Source organism: Lipotes vexillifer, unplaced genomic scaffold (assembly GCF_000442215.2).
Source record: "Lipotes vexillifer unplaced genomic scaffold, Lipotes_vexillifer_v1.1 scaffold545, whole genome shotgun sequence".
Classification (NCBI taxonomy): Eukaryota; Metazoa; Chordata; class Mammalia; order Artiodactyla; family Lipotidae; genus Lipotes; species Lipotes vexillifer.
The window spans coordinates 2451419-2470492 of record NW_006779129.1 but is presented as its reverse complement, the minus strand read 5'-3'; the positions used below and the strand labels follow the sequence as shown (position 1 = coordinate 2470492).

Sequence of the window (19074 nt, the reverse complement as noted above, 5' to 3'; positions counted from 1 at the left end):
CTCTGATTTCAAGCTTCAAGATCAGTTTAATTGAAAACTGTCCTCATGTTACAAGGTGAGCTGTTTAAAACATTTCTTATTTGCAATTCCTTATCTCTGGGATTTGTCTTTTTCTTGCTACTTAACAATCACAATTAAAAATAGAAACTGGACACTGAGGATGGTACTGCAACCGTCTTCCAAAATGTCTAACATTAAATTTTTGTTTTCATCAAAACACCTTCATTGGGGACTTCCCTGGTGGCACAGTGGCTAAGAATCCGCCTGCCAATGCAGGGGACACGGGTTCGAGCCCTGGTCCGGGAAGATCCCGTATGCTGCGGAGCAACTAAACCCATGCGCCACAATTACTGAGCCTGTGCTCTACAGCCCATGAGCCACAACTACTGAGCCCACGTGCCACAACTACTGAAGCCCGCATGCCTAGAGCCTGTGCTCCGCAACAAGAGAAGCCACCACAATGAGAAGCCCACGCACTGCAATGAAGGGTAGCCCCCGCTTGCCACAACTAGAGAAAGCCTGCAGGCAGCAACAAAGACCCAACACAGCCAAAAATAAATAAATAAATTCTAAAAAAACACCTTCATTGTACCCACTGATTTTAAAAGTAAATGTTATAAAACTGAATTTTTAAAACAATTATGCAGGAAATACAACTTTCATTTATTTTACATATTGAACAACCATATACTATATAAAATTTTATTTTTTTTAAAAAAGCAGGATTCTCCCAGTTTAAAACATATTCGTGCCATGCGCTGATGTAGTAATAACTCCTTCACTGTTGGAAGAATGTGCACCAGAAGGGATGACAGAAAAGGGCGGGTGAGCTAACTTTTACTGAGTACAGTTGAGCCCTGAACAACATGGAAGTTATGAGTGCTGACCCCACCCCACCCCCCAAAGTACAGCTCCGCAGTCAGCCCTCCACACCCGCCACGAGGAGGGCTGTGCAGCGCTGCAGCATCACAGGGACCCGTTTACTACGCGAGTGTCCAGGGCCCCTCCACCTGAGGACGTCCTCGTCCTCTCCGTGGAGGGCGCCCCAGCCCCGCCTGTACCAAGCACGTGCCAAAGGGGAGTTCACTGTAACGCTTGATGCCTCCAGTGAGGCAAGCGCGGCTGTCCTCTTTCTAGACAGGGAAACAGCGGAGAGGCCCACAGCAGCAGTGCACAGACCACTCCTACATCCCCGTATCCCCCCGCTGAGCTCTGCGCCTACCTACGGAGCCTAACCAGACCAACCACTTCTCACGTCCTGTCCACTCCATCCATGCAGCCACAGTCCACACTCTAACGTCAAGTCCAGACCTTCCTGATGAGCACTTTACCGTTAATTTTTCTTCACCTTCCAACCAAGTCCTCAACCTATCCTAACTTAGATGCAAAAATCATTCCCCTGAAAATGTCATTTTAATCACTATTTTGAAGTCATTTCCATGTGCTAATTTCCAACCGCCTCTCCTTTCAAAAGTAAAACAATAATCCACGGTTATTCTGTCTTCCTTAAACTGTTCACATTTACTGACATCTCCTGTACCCCAATCTCTGCTCCACATGTCAAGCAGAAAAACTAGCTTATTAAACCACGAACAATCCTGCTCACTCCCATTTGTGACTTTCATACATGCCTTACCCTAGCCTAAAACATCGTCCCATTTCCCTTCTAATAAATCATGCCTCTGCCCTCAATGTTCATCTATTCCCCAAAGATTCTCAGGCAACACCCTTGTAGGATTATTCTGAACTCCACCACCTACTGCCCAGTTTCCCAAAAGAAACTAAGTTACCGTGCTAGAGGCAGAATTAAGTCCCATTCATGACCTGACACCCATCACACCATCCTAAGCCCTCTGGTTGGCTTGTACAGCCTGAGCCCATCCAAACCATCCAAAGATCCACACCTATTCTCCTAAAGAAACTTGCCCTAAAGTCAGGTGTATGGCTTCCCTCTCCTTCCTCCCTGCCTGCATCCACTCCTACGTTGCCCTTTCTCATTGCTTAAGACAGGAGGCACACAGCAACTCTGACACTGGTCAAAGCCAAGAACTGTCCTGGACCACAGGCCAGTGAGAGGGTGGATGAACCCACATGTCAAACAGCTCTTGCTGCCACCGTGTTATTCTTGGATTGACTCTAAGGGACCCATTTTCAAAGCGATGGCTCATGTGATCCCTCTGGGAAGACAGGCCCTTGGGAAGGCCGAGGAAGGGCCATCAGACCTAGTCCTCACAGAGAGATAAAGGGGCGGCGGGGGGCGGTGATTTTTGTTTTCTTTCATGTCACCTGAGTGGTAAGAATTCAACAGCCAAGGAGTTCCCTGGCGGCCCAGTGGTTAGGACTCCGCACTTTCACTGCCAAGGGCCTGGGTTCAATCCCTGGTCTGGAACTAAGATCCCACAAGCTGCGCAGTGCAGCCAAAAAAAGAAAAAAAAAAAAAAAAAAGAATTCAAGAGCCAAAATTAAGTGAGAGATGCCTCTTGGGAGGCCATCTTCTAGGCCAGGCCTCAGACCAGAGAAGCAGAAGTCTTCAAGGGCCAGCTCGTGTTCAAGGTTCACAGTGAAGCCGACCACAAGCACTCGGGCCCACTTCGACCCTCCCTTCCTATACACCCAGTGACCTGTAGCACACACTAGCCTCACGAGATACCACAGCAATTTTTAAAAAAGAGCATGCAGGAACGGGAGGCTGGGTGGTCCCTTAGGACCAAATACTCAGCCAGGCACAGAGAATATAACGGGAGACCCTGCCCTTCCACCAATTTATACTGTAAGATGGGACTAAAACCATTCTGTCTGAAGGAAAAGTACAGGATGCTATGACAACATCCAACAGGAAGAAAAATCTTGTCTAGGCAGTCAGATAAGGAAATGAGTCTGGGCCGGAGGCTAAGTCCTGTAATACAAATCCTTTCAAGCCGTGGTACAGTTTTAAGGTTTGGGGTGGTAGGGGGTTTGGGTCAGGGTTTTGTTTGTTTTTTGGTCTTTATCCTAAGAGCAAAGAGAAGCCACTGAAAACTGACTTAAGCAGGGGAATGACATAATCAGACTGAATTGTTAAAAATTACTCAGGCTACAGTATACAAAGTGGACTGGCGAGTGGCAATGAGATAATGCTATCAGGAGCAGAGATCCAGGCAAAATGACAGGGGCCTGGACTCAGTGGAGGCAGTGGCGATGGAGGTGGCTGATGAATTCTGGATGCATCGATGAGGGGAAACGTACAGGACTTATGGGGAGACAGGCCGGGGCTGGAAGGGGAGAGAAAAGTGAGAGGAGAGGTGGGTAACAAGGAGGATCCCAGGTCTCTTGTCTGGATGGTGGTGCCCTGGAGAGGCTGGGAAAGCCTGGTGTCCAGTGGGGTAGGGGCAGGATAGCATGAGTCAGATGTGAGAAAGTAAAATTAGCCTGCTCTGAGAAAGTGAAAATCTGTCCTGCAATTTGCTAGGCTGGGATAACAGACACAGAAAGCTGGCTGTCAAGTTAACAGGAAACAACATTTCTCCCAAGGACACACTGCAAGAGTAAAGTGTCATGATGAACCCTTCTTTCAGTGGCTACTGATTTCTTGTTCAGAGAAAGTTTACTCTTTAAAATCCTAGACTATCAGAAATTGTGCTGTTTGGAATTATACTAGTAAGAAGGAGGAAACATCCACTCTCACCTGCAGGGTCGCAGTCACTGTGACACAGAGCAGAGCCTTGATAGCCAGCTAGCTGCAGAGCTGCAAATAAAGGATTTCTAGACCTGATGTGCCACCATCTACCTAAATTTTGTAGTTTTCAACGAAGCAGGACCTGAGGCCACTGCAGTAAGACCTAATGCTGACCCCTTCACACACAGACCTACTCTGCTTGGAGCCCATGAAATCACAGCTCCATCTGCACTCCATCTAAACTCGGCCCTGCCTCAAATCCTACAGCAACTCTGTCCTTTCCTTTGTTGGCAAGATGCCCACAGTCCCTCTGGTGTGTGGTCTCCCTCACTGCAACGAGCCAATAATCTGCCCTTGTCAGAATACATGTCCTTCCTGATGGCTGCAGGCTGATAACACTAAGACAAACACTTAGAATTTGAAATGAATGTGAAACAAGCGAGAAGAAATGCCAAGTAGGAGTTAGATACAGGGCCCTGAGCCTGGAGAAGAAGTCAGGCTAGAGAATAACCTATGAGACACTGGCATCAAGATGGCAACTAAAGCTATGTGTGTGCAGAGACTGCCCACAGAGAGGCCACGGAGTGAGGAGAGAAGGGGGCCTAGGCCTGAGCCTCGAGCACCTCCATGAGCTGAAAGGCTGCTGCAAAGAAGGCTCACTCAGCAAAGCAGACGGAGAAGATCAATGGAAAAGAGGTGATGGTGTGGCTGGGGAAGACCAAGGGCTGTGAGGCAAGATCTCCTAAAGCCTAACTTTGATCAAGTCGCCATGGATTCATTTGTGGGCCTCGTTTTTGTAACCACCAGCCTGATTTTGACAGCAGACTAATCTCCAAAAATTGACTTGTGCTCACCAACTCATGAGAAGACCCTGATGTATTCTTCAGAATGCCAGTTTATTAATTTTCAGTGAGAAATACAACTACCCAGCAGGCTGACATACTCAGCTGCTGATCAGCACTTTCCTTCCCTAAATAAGCATGAGATCAGGACTAAGAAAATTAAGAAGACAACAACCTGGAGCTATGGTAACCAGTGGCAGAGGGCATACCTGGCAGCGTCCCAGCGGGAAACAAGGGAACCCTGGTGTGGCCTTTATGGAAAGGACTACGTACAGGGGGGACAGCAGGGGTCAGAGACCCAAAAGGGCTGGTAGGGCACCCAGGGACCCTAGCAGCAGCCCTCCAGCTGAAAGAATGAGGGGGGGAAACAGTGCTCCTGGAGCCCAGTGAGAGCTGCGGGTGGCTCCCGGGTGCGAGTCACAGCTGTGGAAGAAGCAGGAGGAAACACCCCACACTCCTTCTGCCCGCTGACGCCTTCTGTCAGTGAGCACCCCTGACAGCCAGCAAGGAGGCAAGAGGCACGCAGCCTGCAGGAGCCCACCTCGCTCGCAGGGCACACCACAGGGCCGAGAGTGGATCTGAGGATTCCAAGAGAGAATAAACAGGCAGGGAGCCATGGCAACCAAGAGCATTCTCCCCTCTAACTGGACGTGGCTGCCCCCTTGGCCAGATACTTTTCCACACACCAGAAACTTGTAGTGTTGAGTCCAGATACCTTCTTGCCTGAACTAGCGCTAAAGACATGACCTGGGCCTCCCAGATACACCTCTCTAGAGGCTACGCAGTTGATGGCAAACAATCAAACACAACGGTAAGTTAGCCTTAACCCCTGAAGGCTGATTTGATAGTAACTCGGCCTCAGTCAGGCAAGTACTGAGTCAATCCGAAACAGCTCCAAGAACTTCAGCAGGGCTCCTAGACTGATACCTGACACAAAGGCTAAGCTCAAATCTCAGAATCTGAATGCACAAGCCCTAGCAACTTAAATCAGGGCTAAAACTGACCCGTTCCTCCATCGAGAGAAATATCTCTATAGACATATCTGACCCCCTGCAAGGTCGCTGCATGGCAAGATCCTTAAGTGACACAAAAAAGACTTAATTTTTGGAATAGAGCTTTTATATGATCAAGCATAAAATTCTTCCGCCAAAGATGAAAGGGGGAGAAAGGAGAGCTGGTAGCAGATACTCAGAAAGTTGGCAGCCCTTTCCTCCAACACAAATTTGCACACAGCCAAGTTGCTCATCGTGGGCACCTCCCTCCCTTGTGCCTTATCAGACTCTCCCAAACGTAATTACAAAGACTATAACAGTACCTTAAAGTTTATTTATAGTCACTTCACAGCTACGGAAGGCAAACCTGCCGAAACAGACTGCTGTCACCATCAGACACTGCTAAAGATGACGTAACACTCACTTTTTTCTACAATCTTTAATTTCTGGAAGCTTTCCAGCACTTCCCCGTTTAGTATTCTGGGTAAGAAGTCCCGTATTTGCATCACTTCAGTTGTCAGTCGTTCCAGGTCCTTCTTTCTGACTTTAACAAATTGTTCTTTGGTTCCCATATGCTAAAAGAACAAAAGCACACCTTAAGATTACTACACTTGTCCTCAGATGACTAAAACCAGCAGCCCAAGTGAGCTTGCCTCCTTCTCTTTAACACCTCCTGGGTTCACAACTGTTTCAAAAGCACGTCTTCACCTAACGTGCCCTCCACTATGTACATTACAGCTAGAGCGGTGAAGCCCCAGCCTTCAAATGACGAGCCAGTTTTTCCAAGCGCAAACGAGGCCCTACTGATGAAAGCCCAGAGAAACGCCAGCAACTTTTTCTTAACGCTCCGCCAGCGCCACGCTAATCACAAGGGAAATGAATTTGACTGGATTCCCACGGGGTGCGCCAAGCCCCTTACTGGCCAGCGCGCTTCGTGTTCACCACAGCCCTCAAGGCTGTCCCGCTGGGAAACGGGGGCCCGGGCAGGCTAGGTGACTCTCAGGAACCCCAAGACCAGGGGACACCAGCAGGATCTGAACCCGGATGCGGCTCCAAAGTCCATCCCCCCGCTCGGGCACCACCACAGGCGGCGGCTGTGACAGCCGGGCAACCGTGAGGCCGAACAAGCCCGACCCGGCGACAGGGCCTCGCGGGCGGGGACACAGGAGGCACAGGAGCACGCCCACCGCCCACCGCTCAGCCTCCCAGACCCACACGCGCGCTTTCCGGGGCTGGGGTCGCCGCCCCCCATCCCCGGCCCAGGCCATGCTGTCCGCAGACGACGCCCAGAGCCCTCCCGGGCACACTGGGCAAGGCCCAGGCGGGCTGCGGTGCGGCTCAGCGTGGGGGAGCGGAGGGCGCCACAGCCCGGGCCCGCGGACGGCAGGCGGCCCGGCGCCCACACTGACCCGGCAGGTCTCCTCAGCGCCGCCCGCCTCCCCCATGGCCGCCGCAGCCTCGGCTCAGTGCGCCTGCGCGGCGGCGCGCCCTCTGACCCTCACGCCAGAAAGCGCGGGAACGCGTCCACGCCGAGAGTCGGGCGCGCAGAGCCGCGAGGCTCAGGCCTCGCAGAGTTTGGGCAGCCTTCTCGGCGAGAAACCCGGGTGCTTAGTCGGCAAGATCCCGTGTTGGCTCTCCTGGCTTAGCGGGGATTGTAAACTTGTTAATCGCAAAGTAAAAGGACAGTGAGACCCACGTGTAAGTGTCCTGTGAAATAAATCGAATCAGGCCTCTGGGGGGGGGGGGAATGTCAGACCAAGGGGCGATGCGTTCAAGGGGAACCAGCGGCCGTTGGCCTGGCACCCGCGCTCAGCCCAAGCTCCATGAGCAAAGGCCGAGGCTTTCCGACCACAGGCTGCTCGGGAGGTCTGCCCCGGTAGGGGGCCTTCGTGCAGCCGGCTGCTAAGTAACTGAGACGACCACCATGAACTGGGAGACATCACCCAGTCCATTGCCCTGCTCCTACACGCCCACAGAGTTCGCAAAACAAGGTGCAGGCTGTGCGTTCAAAGGTGCCGGTTCCCGCACAACTAGGACTTCCTCTGTCTGAAGCCGGCCGCGAGCCGACACCGCCGAGTCCCCGGCGTGCGTGCCCTCCAGGCCCGCGGGCGGACCCACAAGCTCACGCTCCCAATCCTCGCGGCAGGGACACGGGCACTGGCGGTCGCCGGTGGGAGAGGTGAAGCCCGGCCGCCGCTAGGGCGGCCGGAGAGAGAGCTGCTCGCAACATCCCACCAAAATCCCCAAGGGCGGCCTCTCTCCCCCGCCTCCACACCGCCCAGGCGGCCCGAGGAGTCCAATGCGATTAAAGACTCGGTGCCGCGTATCCCGGGGAACAGCTCCCGATCGGATGGGGACTTCGTGGAGTGGGCGCAAAAATGCTAGATGACGTAACAGTGGCCATCCGTCTCTTCCTGGCCAACACCCAACGCCGGCTAACCTCGCAGTCAACGGCCCTGAACTTTAGCGACCGAGAGACTGCGGAACCGGGCAGGCGCGACGCGAACCTGAGCTGCGGGGGCCCGCCCCCTGCCCAGGCAGCCGCGCTTGCTCTCAGAACGCGCTGCGAGCGGCGTCCGGCGTCTTTGTGATGCCATCAACCCGCGCGCCGCCGCCCGCCCCGCCGCCTTCTGCGCAGTCGCGGCCCGGGCAGCACGGCGGCTGGCGCTCGGCGGCGGTGGGCTACGGCCGGGGATGCTTCAGCGGGTGCGATGGCCCCCGCCATGCAGCCGGCCGAGATCCAGTTCGCTCAGCGGCTGGCATCCCACGAGAAGGGCATCCGGGATCGGGCGGTGAAAAAGCTGCGCCAGTATATCAGCGTGAAGACGCAGAGGGAGACAGGTGGGCGCCCGGCGGTGCGCCGCGCACATGGCGGCGGGGGCTGGGGAGCCCCGGGTGGGCCGGGGCGTGCGGGGAAGGGGGCCGGGCCGGGGGAGCCGCCGGCGGAGCTGGGGGAGCGTGCGGCACCGATTCGCACTCCTGCGTGTGCTTCTGTGTCCGCTTCCTGCTGGGTCTCGTCCGGTTCTACGGTTGAGGGACTGCGGCCGACAGGGTTAGGTGGTCTGCCGAAAGTCACAGCGAGTGGGGAAGCTGAGAATTAGACCCGTTCTGTCCGATCCCATGCCTGCACGTTGGATCAGTGGACTCTCCTGCTTGCTTCTGGGGCGCTCTTCATTGAGTTACGTCCTCACTTGACCAACACCTTTAGGTGCTGGGGTTACAGGAGAGAAGATAGAAACCCTACCCTCGAGGAAATTGTCCCGGGAAATCCAGGGAGGAATAGATAACTGAAACAGAGCTCGTATAAGTGAGGTAAAGAAAACGAAAACCAAGGAAAGAGAGAGCTCCTCTATACAGGCTGTTCCACAGGGCTCTCGGGGTGGCGTTCAACAGGTCTGAGAGGAGGCGAGAGGGAAGAGCTGGAAGGTCAGCAAGAGAGGGTGAGGGTGTTAACAGATGAAGTTGAAAAAGTAGGCAGTGGCCAGGTCACACGGGGCTTTTGTGGTTTGGATTTTAACTTCAGTGGGGTGCCACTGACGGATTTTGTTACCTCATCTGTAAACCTTTGAAGGAATGAACTACAGTACGCAGTGGAGGTTTTTATTGCACTAAGATAAAGACTGATTTGTTTATTGCTAGTATTAATACTTTGAGTCTATTTGAAAGAATTGATATCATTTATCCCTGTACTGACATCCTTAGTTTGTTTTATTTTGACAAGAAATCACAAACTACCCAGGAAAAAGAAAATACAGTTTCCTGGGAAGTCTGCTAGAGAGAGGAGTGAAGCCAAGCTTTCTGGCTTCGATCCTGTTAGGGGTCTCCCCGACAGATTTAAGTTATTCTTATCCCATGTATGCTAGAGGTTCCTAACCTTAACTTTCTATCCCAGACCTCTGCTGTTTTCAGCTCAGATAGGCCCTACTCACCTGACGTCTCCACCTGCACGTCCTCAAACTCAGAATGCCCAAAAGTGACTCATTTTCTTCCCTCCAAAACCTTCTCTTTTGGTGCTTCTCTGTTGCCCGTGGTCTTTTTAACGTTTGGCCGCACTGCGCGGCATGCGGAATCTTAGTTCCCTGACCAGGGATCAAACCCACACCCCCTGCATTGGAAGGCAGAGTCTTAACCACTGGACCGCCGGGGAAGTCTCTCGTGCTCTTTTATTTTGGATGCCAGTTTCCATCCTCCACTCAGACTCTAGCTGGACACGTGCATGGCCTGGACTACCCTTCCTCATCCTCTCCCTACACCCTGCATCCACTGTCCTTTGGTCTTCCCTGTTTCCTCTCCTGAATTACTCTGCCCTGACTGAAGGCCCCTCCATCTCATCTAGACTTATGCACTTGCTTACTTCCTGACTGATCTAACAACTCCATTTGGGCCCCCCTTGAGCCCAGGCTCCACAAACCAGCCTGGGCTCATCTTCCTAAAACAGCTGGATCACATCACCACCTTCCTGGAATTCCAGGTCTGCGGACCATGATCTGTCCTCTCTTTCTCCCCACCTCAGCCCCTATGTGACTGCTCCACCCTGATTCCTGGTGTACAGTACACCATTTATCACCTCTACCTTCCCTTCTCCTGTTCACTCAGAAAAGGTTCCCAGCCTTGATCCACTCCCAGCATTCAGTTCAGCATCGCTTGCCCCTAAATTCCTTACCTATCACCTCACCCTGCTCCTCTAGGATTTGGAGATATCCAGTATGTCTCTGTTGTGGCACTTAGCTGCACTGTTTCGTATTATCAGTAGATGTGCCATTCTCCCCCCAAAACACTGTAAGCTTCCGTCTGTTTTCCTAGCCGGAAGTGGGCGCACATCCAGACATACAAGGGCCTTCCTGTATACAGGAACAGAAGAGGGACCAGATGCAGTACATCGGGCTGAGGCAGCCAGACAGAGCCTGGTGCTCAAACCCCTTTGGTGAACAGGCTCAGGGTCCGAAGTGCCAAGGTGAGGCTGGGGGATGAGGCCGGGGGTGTGTACCAGTGCCCAGGGTCCGGTGTGGTTAGCGCCATCCCACCTGAGTTACTTGTCCTGTACTCCTTTTCACCACCATGGCCACCCTGCAGGGAATGTAGTGGGCCTTCCAAAAAGTAACTGCAAAGTGAATGTCTAGACAGTGATGATGCTGCAAAGTAAAACTATCTGCCACAGCTGTGCTTGTCAGAATAGAAACACAAGTTTAGAAATAACTTGGCCTGACAGTGAATCTCACTGACAGACCCAAGTTTTCTGTGTCGTCTTCGGCATAGCAAAGGCAGTCTGAAATTTTACTCCTGCTGTCTGTTAGCAACATAGAGAGCTTTGTAATTTCAAAAACAAATTGAAAATCTTTGTAGAACTTAAAGCAACTCAGTGTTGCTCTGCTACTTTAAGTGTTCCTGTTGATCACTCACAGTTGTAGAATAACCATGGTTTTATTCACAAGGGCTCATTTCGTCCCTGTTTATTCGTTCATATATTCAGCAAACATGCGGAGCGCCTCCTCTGTGCTATTATTATTTCGTGCACTACTCTTGGCACTGGGAGTGCAGCAGTGAACAGAACAGACAAGCATCTCTGCCTCTTTTATCCACTCTTCAGCTTTAAGCATTTAACATCCAAAATTGGGATAAATTTTAAAATCCACCTTGTGACAGTTTCGTTTGCGTTCCTGCTTTCTCTTGGCAGCACATAAGATAACAGTACATCTTATAGTTGATGGTGTCTTGGAGCCAATGGCAGTAATGGGGGAAACAAGTGTTTCTTCATACTGGCAGGGTTGGGGGTCTCTCAACTCAGTAGTTAGAGAAACGGGGAGCTATGGCTGTTTCCACACAGGTGTGGGGTCACGTGTTACGGGCTAAGCTGCCTCCTGGGCTGATGCGTGATGAGAGGAGCTGCTGGACTTGCTGTATCCACGTCTCACTTTCGTGTTCACCTCATTCATTCTGAAGCAACTAAACCTATATTATTGTTAGAAACTTAATTGTATTAAGTTTAAGAAACTCAACCCCCAAGAAAAAAAAGGCAAATCCAAGAGCAGCTGTGGGACAAAACAGCTTCAGGTATGTCTTCCTTCATCTTCAGGGTCTTGAAGGAAATTAGACGATGAACATTTCTCTGTTCTGCTTTACATGCTTCAAAGATTGGTACCTTGTTTTTACCAATTAAATTCCTGGGTGAAAATGAGGGATTTATATATATATATATATAATATATATATATATTATATATATATATATATATAAAATGTTGGAAACAGGTGTTTTTTTAAGGGAGACGCGCTCTACTAGGCTATGGGTATAGAACACGGGACAATCACAGTGATACCCGCCCACCGCGTAGTGCTTTGCTCTTACAACGTGCTTCTCATTTGTACACTTAGTTTCAACCCTAAGCATGAACCTGACACGTGTCACAGGTGACGAACAGGAGGCTCAAGGCCTTTCTAGGAGGGACAGCCAGCAGGGAGCGGACCAGGGCCTGCCCAGTGCTTCGTTCCCGCTGTACTCCGTTGCTCCACAAAGGACGAAAGTCAGAATACGCTTTCACGTCCAAGCCCCTTTCCTGCCCGCTGTCCAGGATCTGCTCTCACCTGTTACTTTGCCGAAATTTGCTGTTTTCCCTCACAAAGGCCTCTGTAGTGCATCCTAGCACACCTTTGCCTGGTACAGGTGTGGGTTATCCAGAGATGCTTGAATGCCTCACATGATCACTTAGAGGTGGTTTGACATGCTGCTGCCCTTAGAGAAGCCATCTGGAGATGAGTACACACTGTGCTCTTTTTAAGTGAAAAGGCTTCTGAGCTTGAGCACACACACCTGTGCGTTTCTGTATCACACATGAGTGTTGTGTAAACACACACAGGAAAGATGCCACCAGGCAGTGATCCCTCGGGGGGGAGGGGGGGGACTGGGTTTGGGTAGCAGTGAATAAGCCACTTTCAACTGTGTAGTCTGATATAGTATATGACTTTTTTGCCATAAATGTTCTTATTGGTTAGGGCTCTTTTTCAGTTGGAACTTGACAGAATATCCAAGCCACACTAGTTTTCAGGGGAAAAAAAACAAAGCACAGCTTTATGCAGGAGCTCCACTGATGGCACCAGAGCCCAGCTTCTCTGCAGACAACTCTGCTGCCCGCTGATGCTTCCATTCTCAGACAGGCTCCCAGCTGTGTGGCAGGGTCCAAACCGTGTCTTCTCTTCAATTCTCCCGGGAGAGATCAAGAGTCTTTCCTAAGGCCTGAGCAAGAGGATCTTGTCCAGCAGTGGGATGACCAACCCATTCTCACGCCAACCCCGTGGGCAAGGGGATTCCTGGTCCTCTGGCATAAGCCCAGCTGGCTGCTTCCCGCCACGTAGTCCTGCCCTGCTGCTCTGGCATAAGCCCAGCTGGCTGCTTCCCGCCACGTAGGTGAGCCCTGCCCAGCCCTGCCTTGAAGGGGGGCAGCCCTGGAGGGGGAGACCGTGTAGCTGCTTGGCAAAAACAAGGATGCCCAGTCCCATGCCTCATGCAGGAACTGGTGTCATTTAAATCCTGTTTCATCAGTGGTCATGCTTTTCCAGTTTCATTATGGTAAGTTTTCTAAACAGTAAGAAGAAGAAAGAAAACAGCCCGTGATAACATTTTGATAATCTCATGCAGTTCTTTTTTTCTTCTTTTAATTAAGGAATATTTCAAGTACATAATTTCAAATATCAGTACTTTGCTTCAGTATTTATTAATTACCTGGCCGGGTTGTCTAATTGGCCCACTTCCTCCTTCCCACGAGATTCTTGGGAAGCAAATCCCCAGCATCTCATTTCATCTCCTGATACCTCAGTGTGTATCTCTAAGATAGGGACCCTTCTTACCTAACCACAGCACCATTATCACACCTTCTGAACATTTTTCCTTAATATGAAATATCCAGTCTGTTGAGTTTTTCCCATCATTCCATAGATTCTTTATGACAAATCAGAATCCAGACAAGACCCACCCATTGCGTTTGGTTGATATGTCTACAAAGATCTTAAATTCCAGCAGGCTTATCCACCTTTTTTTCCCTTGCAGTTTATTCATTGGAGGAACTGGGTCATTTGTCCTACAGAGTTTCCGACATCTGGGGTTTTGCTGGCTGCATCCCATGGTCTCATTTGACATGTTCCTCTGACCCCTGTATTTCCTGCAAACTGGTATTAATAGTTAAGATTTGAAGTGGTGTAGATTAGCTTTTTCATTTTTGAGAGAATACTTAACAAGTGGTGCTGTGTCCTTCCTGTTGTATCACATGGGACATCTCATGGGCTTGGGTGTTGTTGGTCTGATTCATCCATTGTAACGCTCCTCGATATTTTTTCACCTAATGTTTTAGCAGCCATTGATGATCCTTGCCCAGATCCACTAATTCATTAGTCTTAACACAATTGGTTGTAAACACAGGTGACTATGACAGAGTTACTACGGCCGTGACTGCAGTTGGCTCTGCGCTGGTGGAACTTATCACTAACACTATAGCTGTGCAGTCAGCTGTGGCTTATTTATTACAAGATGGGGAGGAAACCAGTTGGCACATCATTTGCCCGACCCCTAAAGGAAAGGCATTTTAATAAACCAATGTTACTGTAGTTTCTGGTGAAGTGAGAGCCCATCACATAGAATCAAAATGCACTATAATGAAATTGTTGGTATGAGAAAGGTCTTTAGTAACTTGGAAATCAATACCTACAAAGCTCTAAAGCATACTCTGAATAAAATAAATAAACCTCATTCTATCGAAAGGGATCTCTTGGTCACTTTTAACTTAATTATGCTTTGGAGGATTGAAATCACATTGATTCCAGATACATACTTGTTTACATTCACCTAGTTTATCCTTTGCTGCTCCAAAAGATTCTTCCTAGTACCTTCTAGTGAAATATTAATAATGACCATTTGTAACAGGCATCAAGGCTTGAGGATTCTGTTTGTTCTCCATAGGCTTGGAAACTGCAAGGGTGTACACTTACCTGATTTTGTGGGTTCTTATGTTACTCAGCAATTGTTCCCTGACACCTGGGGTCCACGCAGGAGACAGAAGTCTGTGTGCAACGTGTGGCTTGGTCATAGGCGGTTCAGGCAGAGGCGAGGGTCTTGAATAATGAGTGAGAACAAGGCTGACCAGGGTGATGCCACTTCAAACAAGACTACGCTTGCCCAGTAAATGAAAACTGTAACCAGGAGAGAGGGAGATCAAGGTACAGCCGGACGTACGATCCTTAAAAGGGTCATCTTTGCAAAAATAGCCCAAAGCTTTGCCAGTTTCCTTGGTCTAGTTGTACAGGACTTCAGCAAATCCCTCATCTTTTGTAGGATTTGCTGTTTTGCTTTGCAAAACCAGTGAAACTATTGGTGTGCAGGGTGAGGTGCTAGTTTTAGGCAGAGGGCCACTTGGGGGAACTCGTAAATGACCACTGAATTAGTTAATGTTTCGTCGTGATGACATTTGCTTCTTTCCTCAGATAATAAGAACACGCCACCACTACCGCCCTGCCCCACAGCTGATAAAACTGCCTATTTTATGTGTGTTTGTTTTGTAACAGCAAGAAAATGTACGCTTCAGATTTAAAAAGACATTTGCAAGTGAAAGAATGAAAACGTATGCAGTATTATTTTCACGGCTTACGTGGCAGTTCTAAACTTAGAAAGGAAATGTTTGGACTCTAAAATAAGATTTTTATGCTGTTTTACCCTCTAGGAGGTTTCAGCCAAGAAGAACTTCTAAAAATATGGAAAGGGCTCTTCTACTGCATGTGGGTGCAGGATGAACCCCTTCTCCAGGTAACCTACAGTTCCCTTTGTCATATGACTGGATTTTGGGCACAGGTGGATAAGAGACCTGCCCATTTTATGCTGTATCCATCCCTAATGTACGGAGACAAACTGAAAACCATTGCTTCAAGGGATCACTTTCTGACCTCTTGTCCATATAGAAAGGGATGCAAGCAGTGAGGTTAATGAGCTCTTCAAAGAACAAAGAAGACACATAAATTAGATTTATTATTTCTCTGTCACAGTTTCATAGGTTCCACGGTAGGTTTTATTTACATTACTTATTTTAAAGTTTCTGTTATATCTTTTATTATTTGTGGTCAAAAACAGCATGGCACTAGTCTAAGGTCGTGTGAGCTACCCCGGCTCCAGGCCCACCTCTGCCACAGCTAAGTGGGTGCCCGGGACTGGGCGGCCCCCATGCTGGGGGCAGGGTCTTTGTAGAGTGAGCAGCGGCCCCAGATCTGATGGCCTCACCCGCAAAGGCAGTGGAGACTTGTCACTGGTGTGCGTGCTCACCTGGACCCCTGTCTGCCGAGCACACCGAGCCCCGCCACCAAAACTATCAAAGAAAATGGTTTAGGCTCTTTAAGAGCTCTGTTCTGCCGTGTAAAAGCAGGCCTGCCTTTGTAGCAGTAGGGGGTCAGCCTTAGGAAACGCTGTTTGCAGCCCCCTGACACGTCATGGGTGGGTTTTACTCGGCTGGCTTTTACCATGCAGCTTTGCCACTTCCCCTAAGCTGTGTAATGACTCACTTGGATTTATTGCCTTTATTCCACTGAACATGTTTTGAGTAGGATAGCAGAGCAAAATATTTTTAAGTTACATTCAAAGTAACAGTAACCAACAGCTTTAGTGGAGGAAGAAAACAGATGAAAACAGATAAAAGGGAATATCACTTGCAAGTCTGGGAGTTCATTTAAAATGCATAAGAAAGACTTGAGTCCAGGTAGTATCGACAAGGATTGTTCTTTCCTTCTGTAACTCATAAACAGTTATTTTGTTGACACTCCTCCAGGCAGGTTTCTTCATAGACCGAGACACCAAATTCTCCCCAGCGAGCTTGTGTGGCTCAGCAGGATGGGCTCTTCACGTGGCGTTGGATGCCCTTAACCTTTCCTACCGCCCTGCCTTTGCAGCCTGTCTCTGAGCAAGCCAACGAGAGGACTTCCTGGTTCCACACGGAGCCTCGTGGAGTGACAGTCCCGGTGTCTGCCTCCCGGCCACTCCCCCTCTTTGGCACCTGTGTTTCCATTATTTGGGAGTTTGGATGGAATCTCAATTCAAGTTGTATTTTGAGAGCCAGGACTTGTTGACAGCTAGTGTGTTTCTTCTGTCGGTCATTTGAGCGCATAGCTGGAGATGACTTGTGTAAGCGTGCGGCTTAGACAGTTCTCAAAGGCATGTTGAGTTGGCACAGTAGTCCGTCGAAATTGGGAATTTCACATTTGATGAAATCCAGATATCCAGATACACTCTTCTTAGTGGAAGTGACATTGAGAACAAGAGCTAGAGACGCCCCTCCCCTCAGGCCATGATGCTGTCATCTCAGTGGTACCACGTAATAACCCCGATGTTTTTCCCCAACCCCACCTTTGCAGGAGGAGCTAGCGAACACTATATCCCAACTCATCCATGTTGTTAACAACTCAGAGGCTCGTAAGTCCTGATATTTTCATGACTTTCAAAACTTCCTTGTTCATCAGATTTGGTAACTTGCCTAAGAAATCTAGTCAATATTGTTTCTTCTCCTTCCTTCACATTTTCCGTTTTCCAATGGGCTAGCTTCACATGAACCTGGGCTGCTAGTGTGTCAATGTCAGGCGACAAACCATCCCATGGGGAAACTGTTAAACACACTGAGAGGGTGACGAAGGAGGAGTCCTGTGGGACACCACATTTGGCATCTCAGAAATTTCCAAAAAATATTTTAAGAAATAGCAGTCCTCCAGAGTTTCCAAATCCTGAGTTACTTTAGCACTCTTAGAGGCTGTGTGTGAATATGCTGGTGTTTGCAGTAGCCTCTGGATGGAGAGGATGGCTTATCCTCCCTAAGACTAGAGCCATTTAAAGTCATCACTGGTAACAAGCTGTAAAGTAACCCCTCTTGGCCAAAAAGAATAAACAAAGGGAGGAATTAATTATTTCTGAGACATTCAGGCTTTGATAAGTTACAGAGGAAGAGAAAGCAGAATTCGCTTCTTTTGCTCAGCCCTCCTCAGAACACAGCCATCCACTGGCCTTATTAACCCTCAGTGGTTCTCTGGATTTTTAGCAGGGTCTCAGCTGACCTCGTAAGGACCAAAATTCTACACATGGAGTATACTGTAGCTTTTCATATATCAAGAGAGAATTGTGCAAAAAGAAGTAAAGCAAAAAAAACAAATTATTTTGGGGTGAAAAAGTGCTAATTTCATGGCTCAGAAGAGAAAAATAGAATGTTTTGTTAGACCTCACCCAGCTGACACTGAACATGAAAAAAAAAAAAAAGCCGAGTTTCTGCATGGATCCTCCAAGTGTTCATCAGAATTAATGGCTTTGGATTGACTGTTAGGTAGAGATGGGCTTTGAAAAAGGGCCAGTAGCTGTGGCTCAGGAAATCTTTTGATTTTTAACAGAAACGTGGCTTGGCAGTGGATAATGAAACACTCTCCAGACAGCGTTGGAGTTGAACATTAAGATATTACCAGCCTTCCTGTTATTAAAATATGCTTTTATGTAAATGTAAAAGAAGTTATTGAGCATACTTAGTTACTGACCAGATTTTCTAGCCGCCCAAGAATTCTTGAGAAGAGTGAATAAACAATCCTAGTCTGTCTCCCTTCGTTACTTTCTTGCTGTGTGGTAACATGGTACCCTGTAAACCAAGCATTCAGAGCCCCTTGTTCACTGCAGAGCACCTGTTCATCCAGACCTTCTGGCAAACCGTGAACCGGGAGTGGCCAGACATCGACGGGCTGCGTCTGGACAAGTACCACATGGTGAGGGCGGGGCTACAGCCCCTTTACTCGGGGCTGGGGGCGGGCGGCAGCTGGCGGACCGTGCCAAGGTTGGTTGGTGCAGTGCACGGTAAGGCGACCAGCGGAGAGCGTTGGAAGATGCGCTCAGAGCCGTCTGTTTTGTTTGGGCATCCTTAGTTAACCGTTTCTGTTCTAGAAGCTAAATATGATTATTGCAGAAACTTTTTCACTTTGGGGATGCAGGCTGTACCCGTCATCCTGCTCAGCTGATGGATATTTCTCACTTTGCCTTTCTTTGTAACGAAAGTTGTCTGTCTCTATAGCTGATCCGTCTGGTCCTGAGGCAGTCCTTTGAAGTTCTGAAGCGAAACGGCTGGGAAGAAAGGTTGGTAAACTATATGGGTTAGCGTTTGGGGGCCTTAAAACTTTTAAGGCAATAGTGTGGTTTCAGGTCTTTCAATTAACAAGTTTGAATCACCTGATCCACGCCTTCCACTCTGTGTACCAAGAGCAAAACATCCTTATGCGTGAAGAACTTCAAATCCAGCAGATCTGAGCACACGTGACAGCATTTTATACTTGTTTCAGTGGTTGTCAAACTTTTTCCGCCTCACGTTGCTTGTTAAGCAGGGGGGCACGAGAGCGTTGCCAATTTCTCTGGGGGAAGAGAGGATGTTGGCAGCTGGGGTTAACAGAACCATGTGTGTTGTTTCCTGTAGCCGAATCAAGCTTTTCCTGGACGTCTTGATGAAGGAGATCCTACATCCTGAGAGTCAGTCTCCAAACGGAGTGAAATTCCACTTCATTGATATTTATCTGGATGAACTGTCCAAGGTGGGAGGGAAAGA

The 19074-nt window shown here is 49.2% G+C and overlaps 2 protein-coding genes across 2 annotated transcripts in view; one reads left to right on the top strand and one right to left on the bottom strand.

Annotated features, from left to right (window-relative positions):
- Window positions 1–7156, bottom strand: part of HSF2BP (heat shock transcription factor 2 binding protein) — a gene marked incomplete at its 3' end in the record, with an annotated part of 47283 nt that extends 40127 nt beyond the window's left edge. The window contains exons 1-2 of the mRNA XM_007452514.1: window positions 6899–7156; window positions 5914–6064 (exon numbers count right to left, since the gene is read on the bottom strand). Coding sequence (XP_007452576.1) covers window positions 5914–6064; window positions 6899–6934 — 187 coding nt within the window. The remainder of the gene's footprint in view (window positions 1–5913; window positions 6065–6898) is intronic.
- An 8017-nt stretch (window positions 7157–15173) lies between these two features.
- The window catches only part of RRP1B (ribosomal RNA processing 1B), an 18685-nt gene continuing 14784 nt past the window's right edge, over window positions 15174–19074 (top strand). Inside the window, exons 1-5 of the mRNA XM_007452501.1 lie at window positions 15174–15275; window positions 16868–16925; window positions 18162–18247; window positions 18550–18611; window positions 18946–19073. Coding sequence (XP_007452563.1) covers window positions 15174–15275; window positions 16868–16925; window positions 18162–18247; window positions 18550–18611; window positions 18946–19073 — 436 coding nt within the window. The remainder of the gene's footprint in view (window positions 15276–16867; window positions 16926–18161; window positions 18248–18549; window positions 18612–18945; window position 19074) is intronic.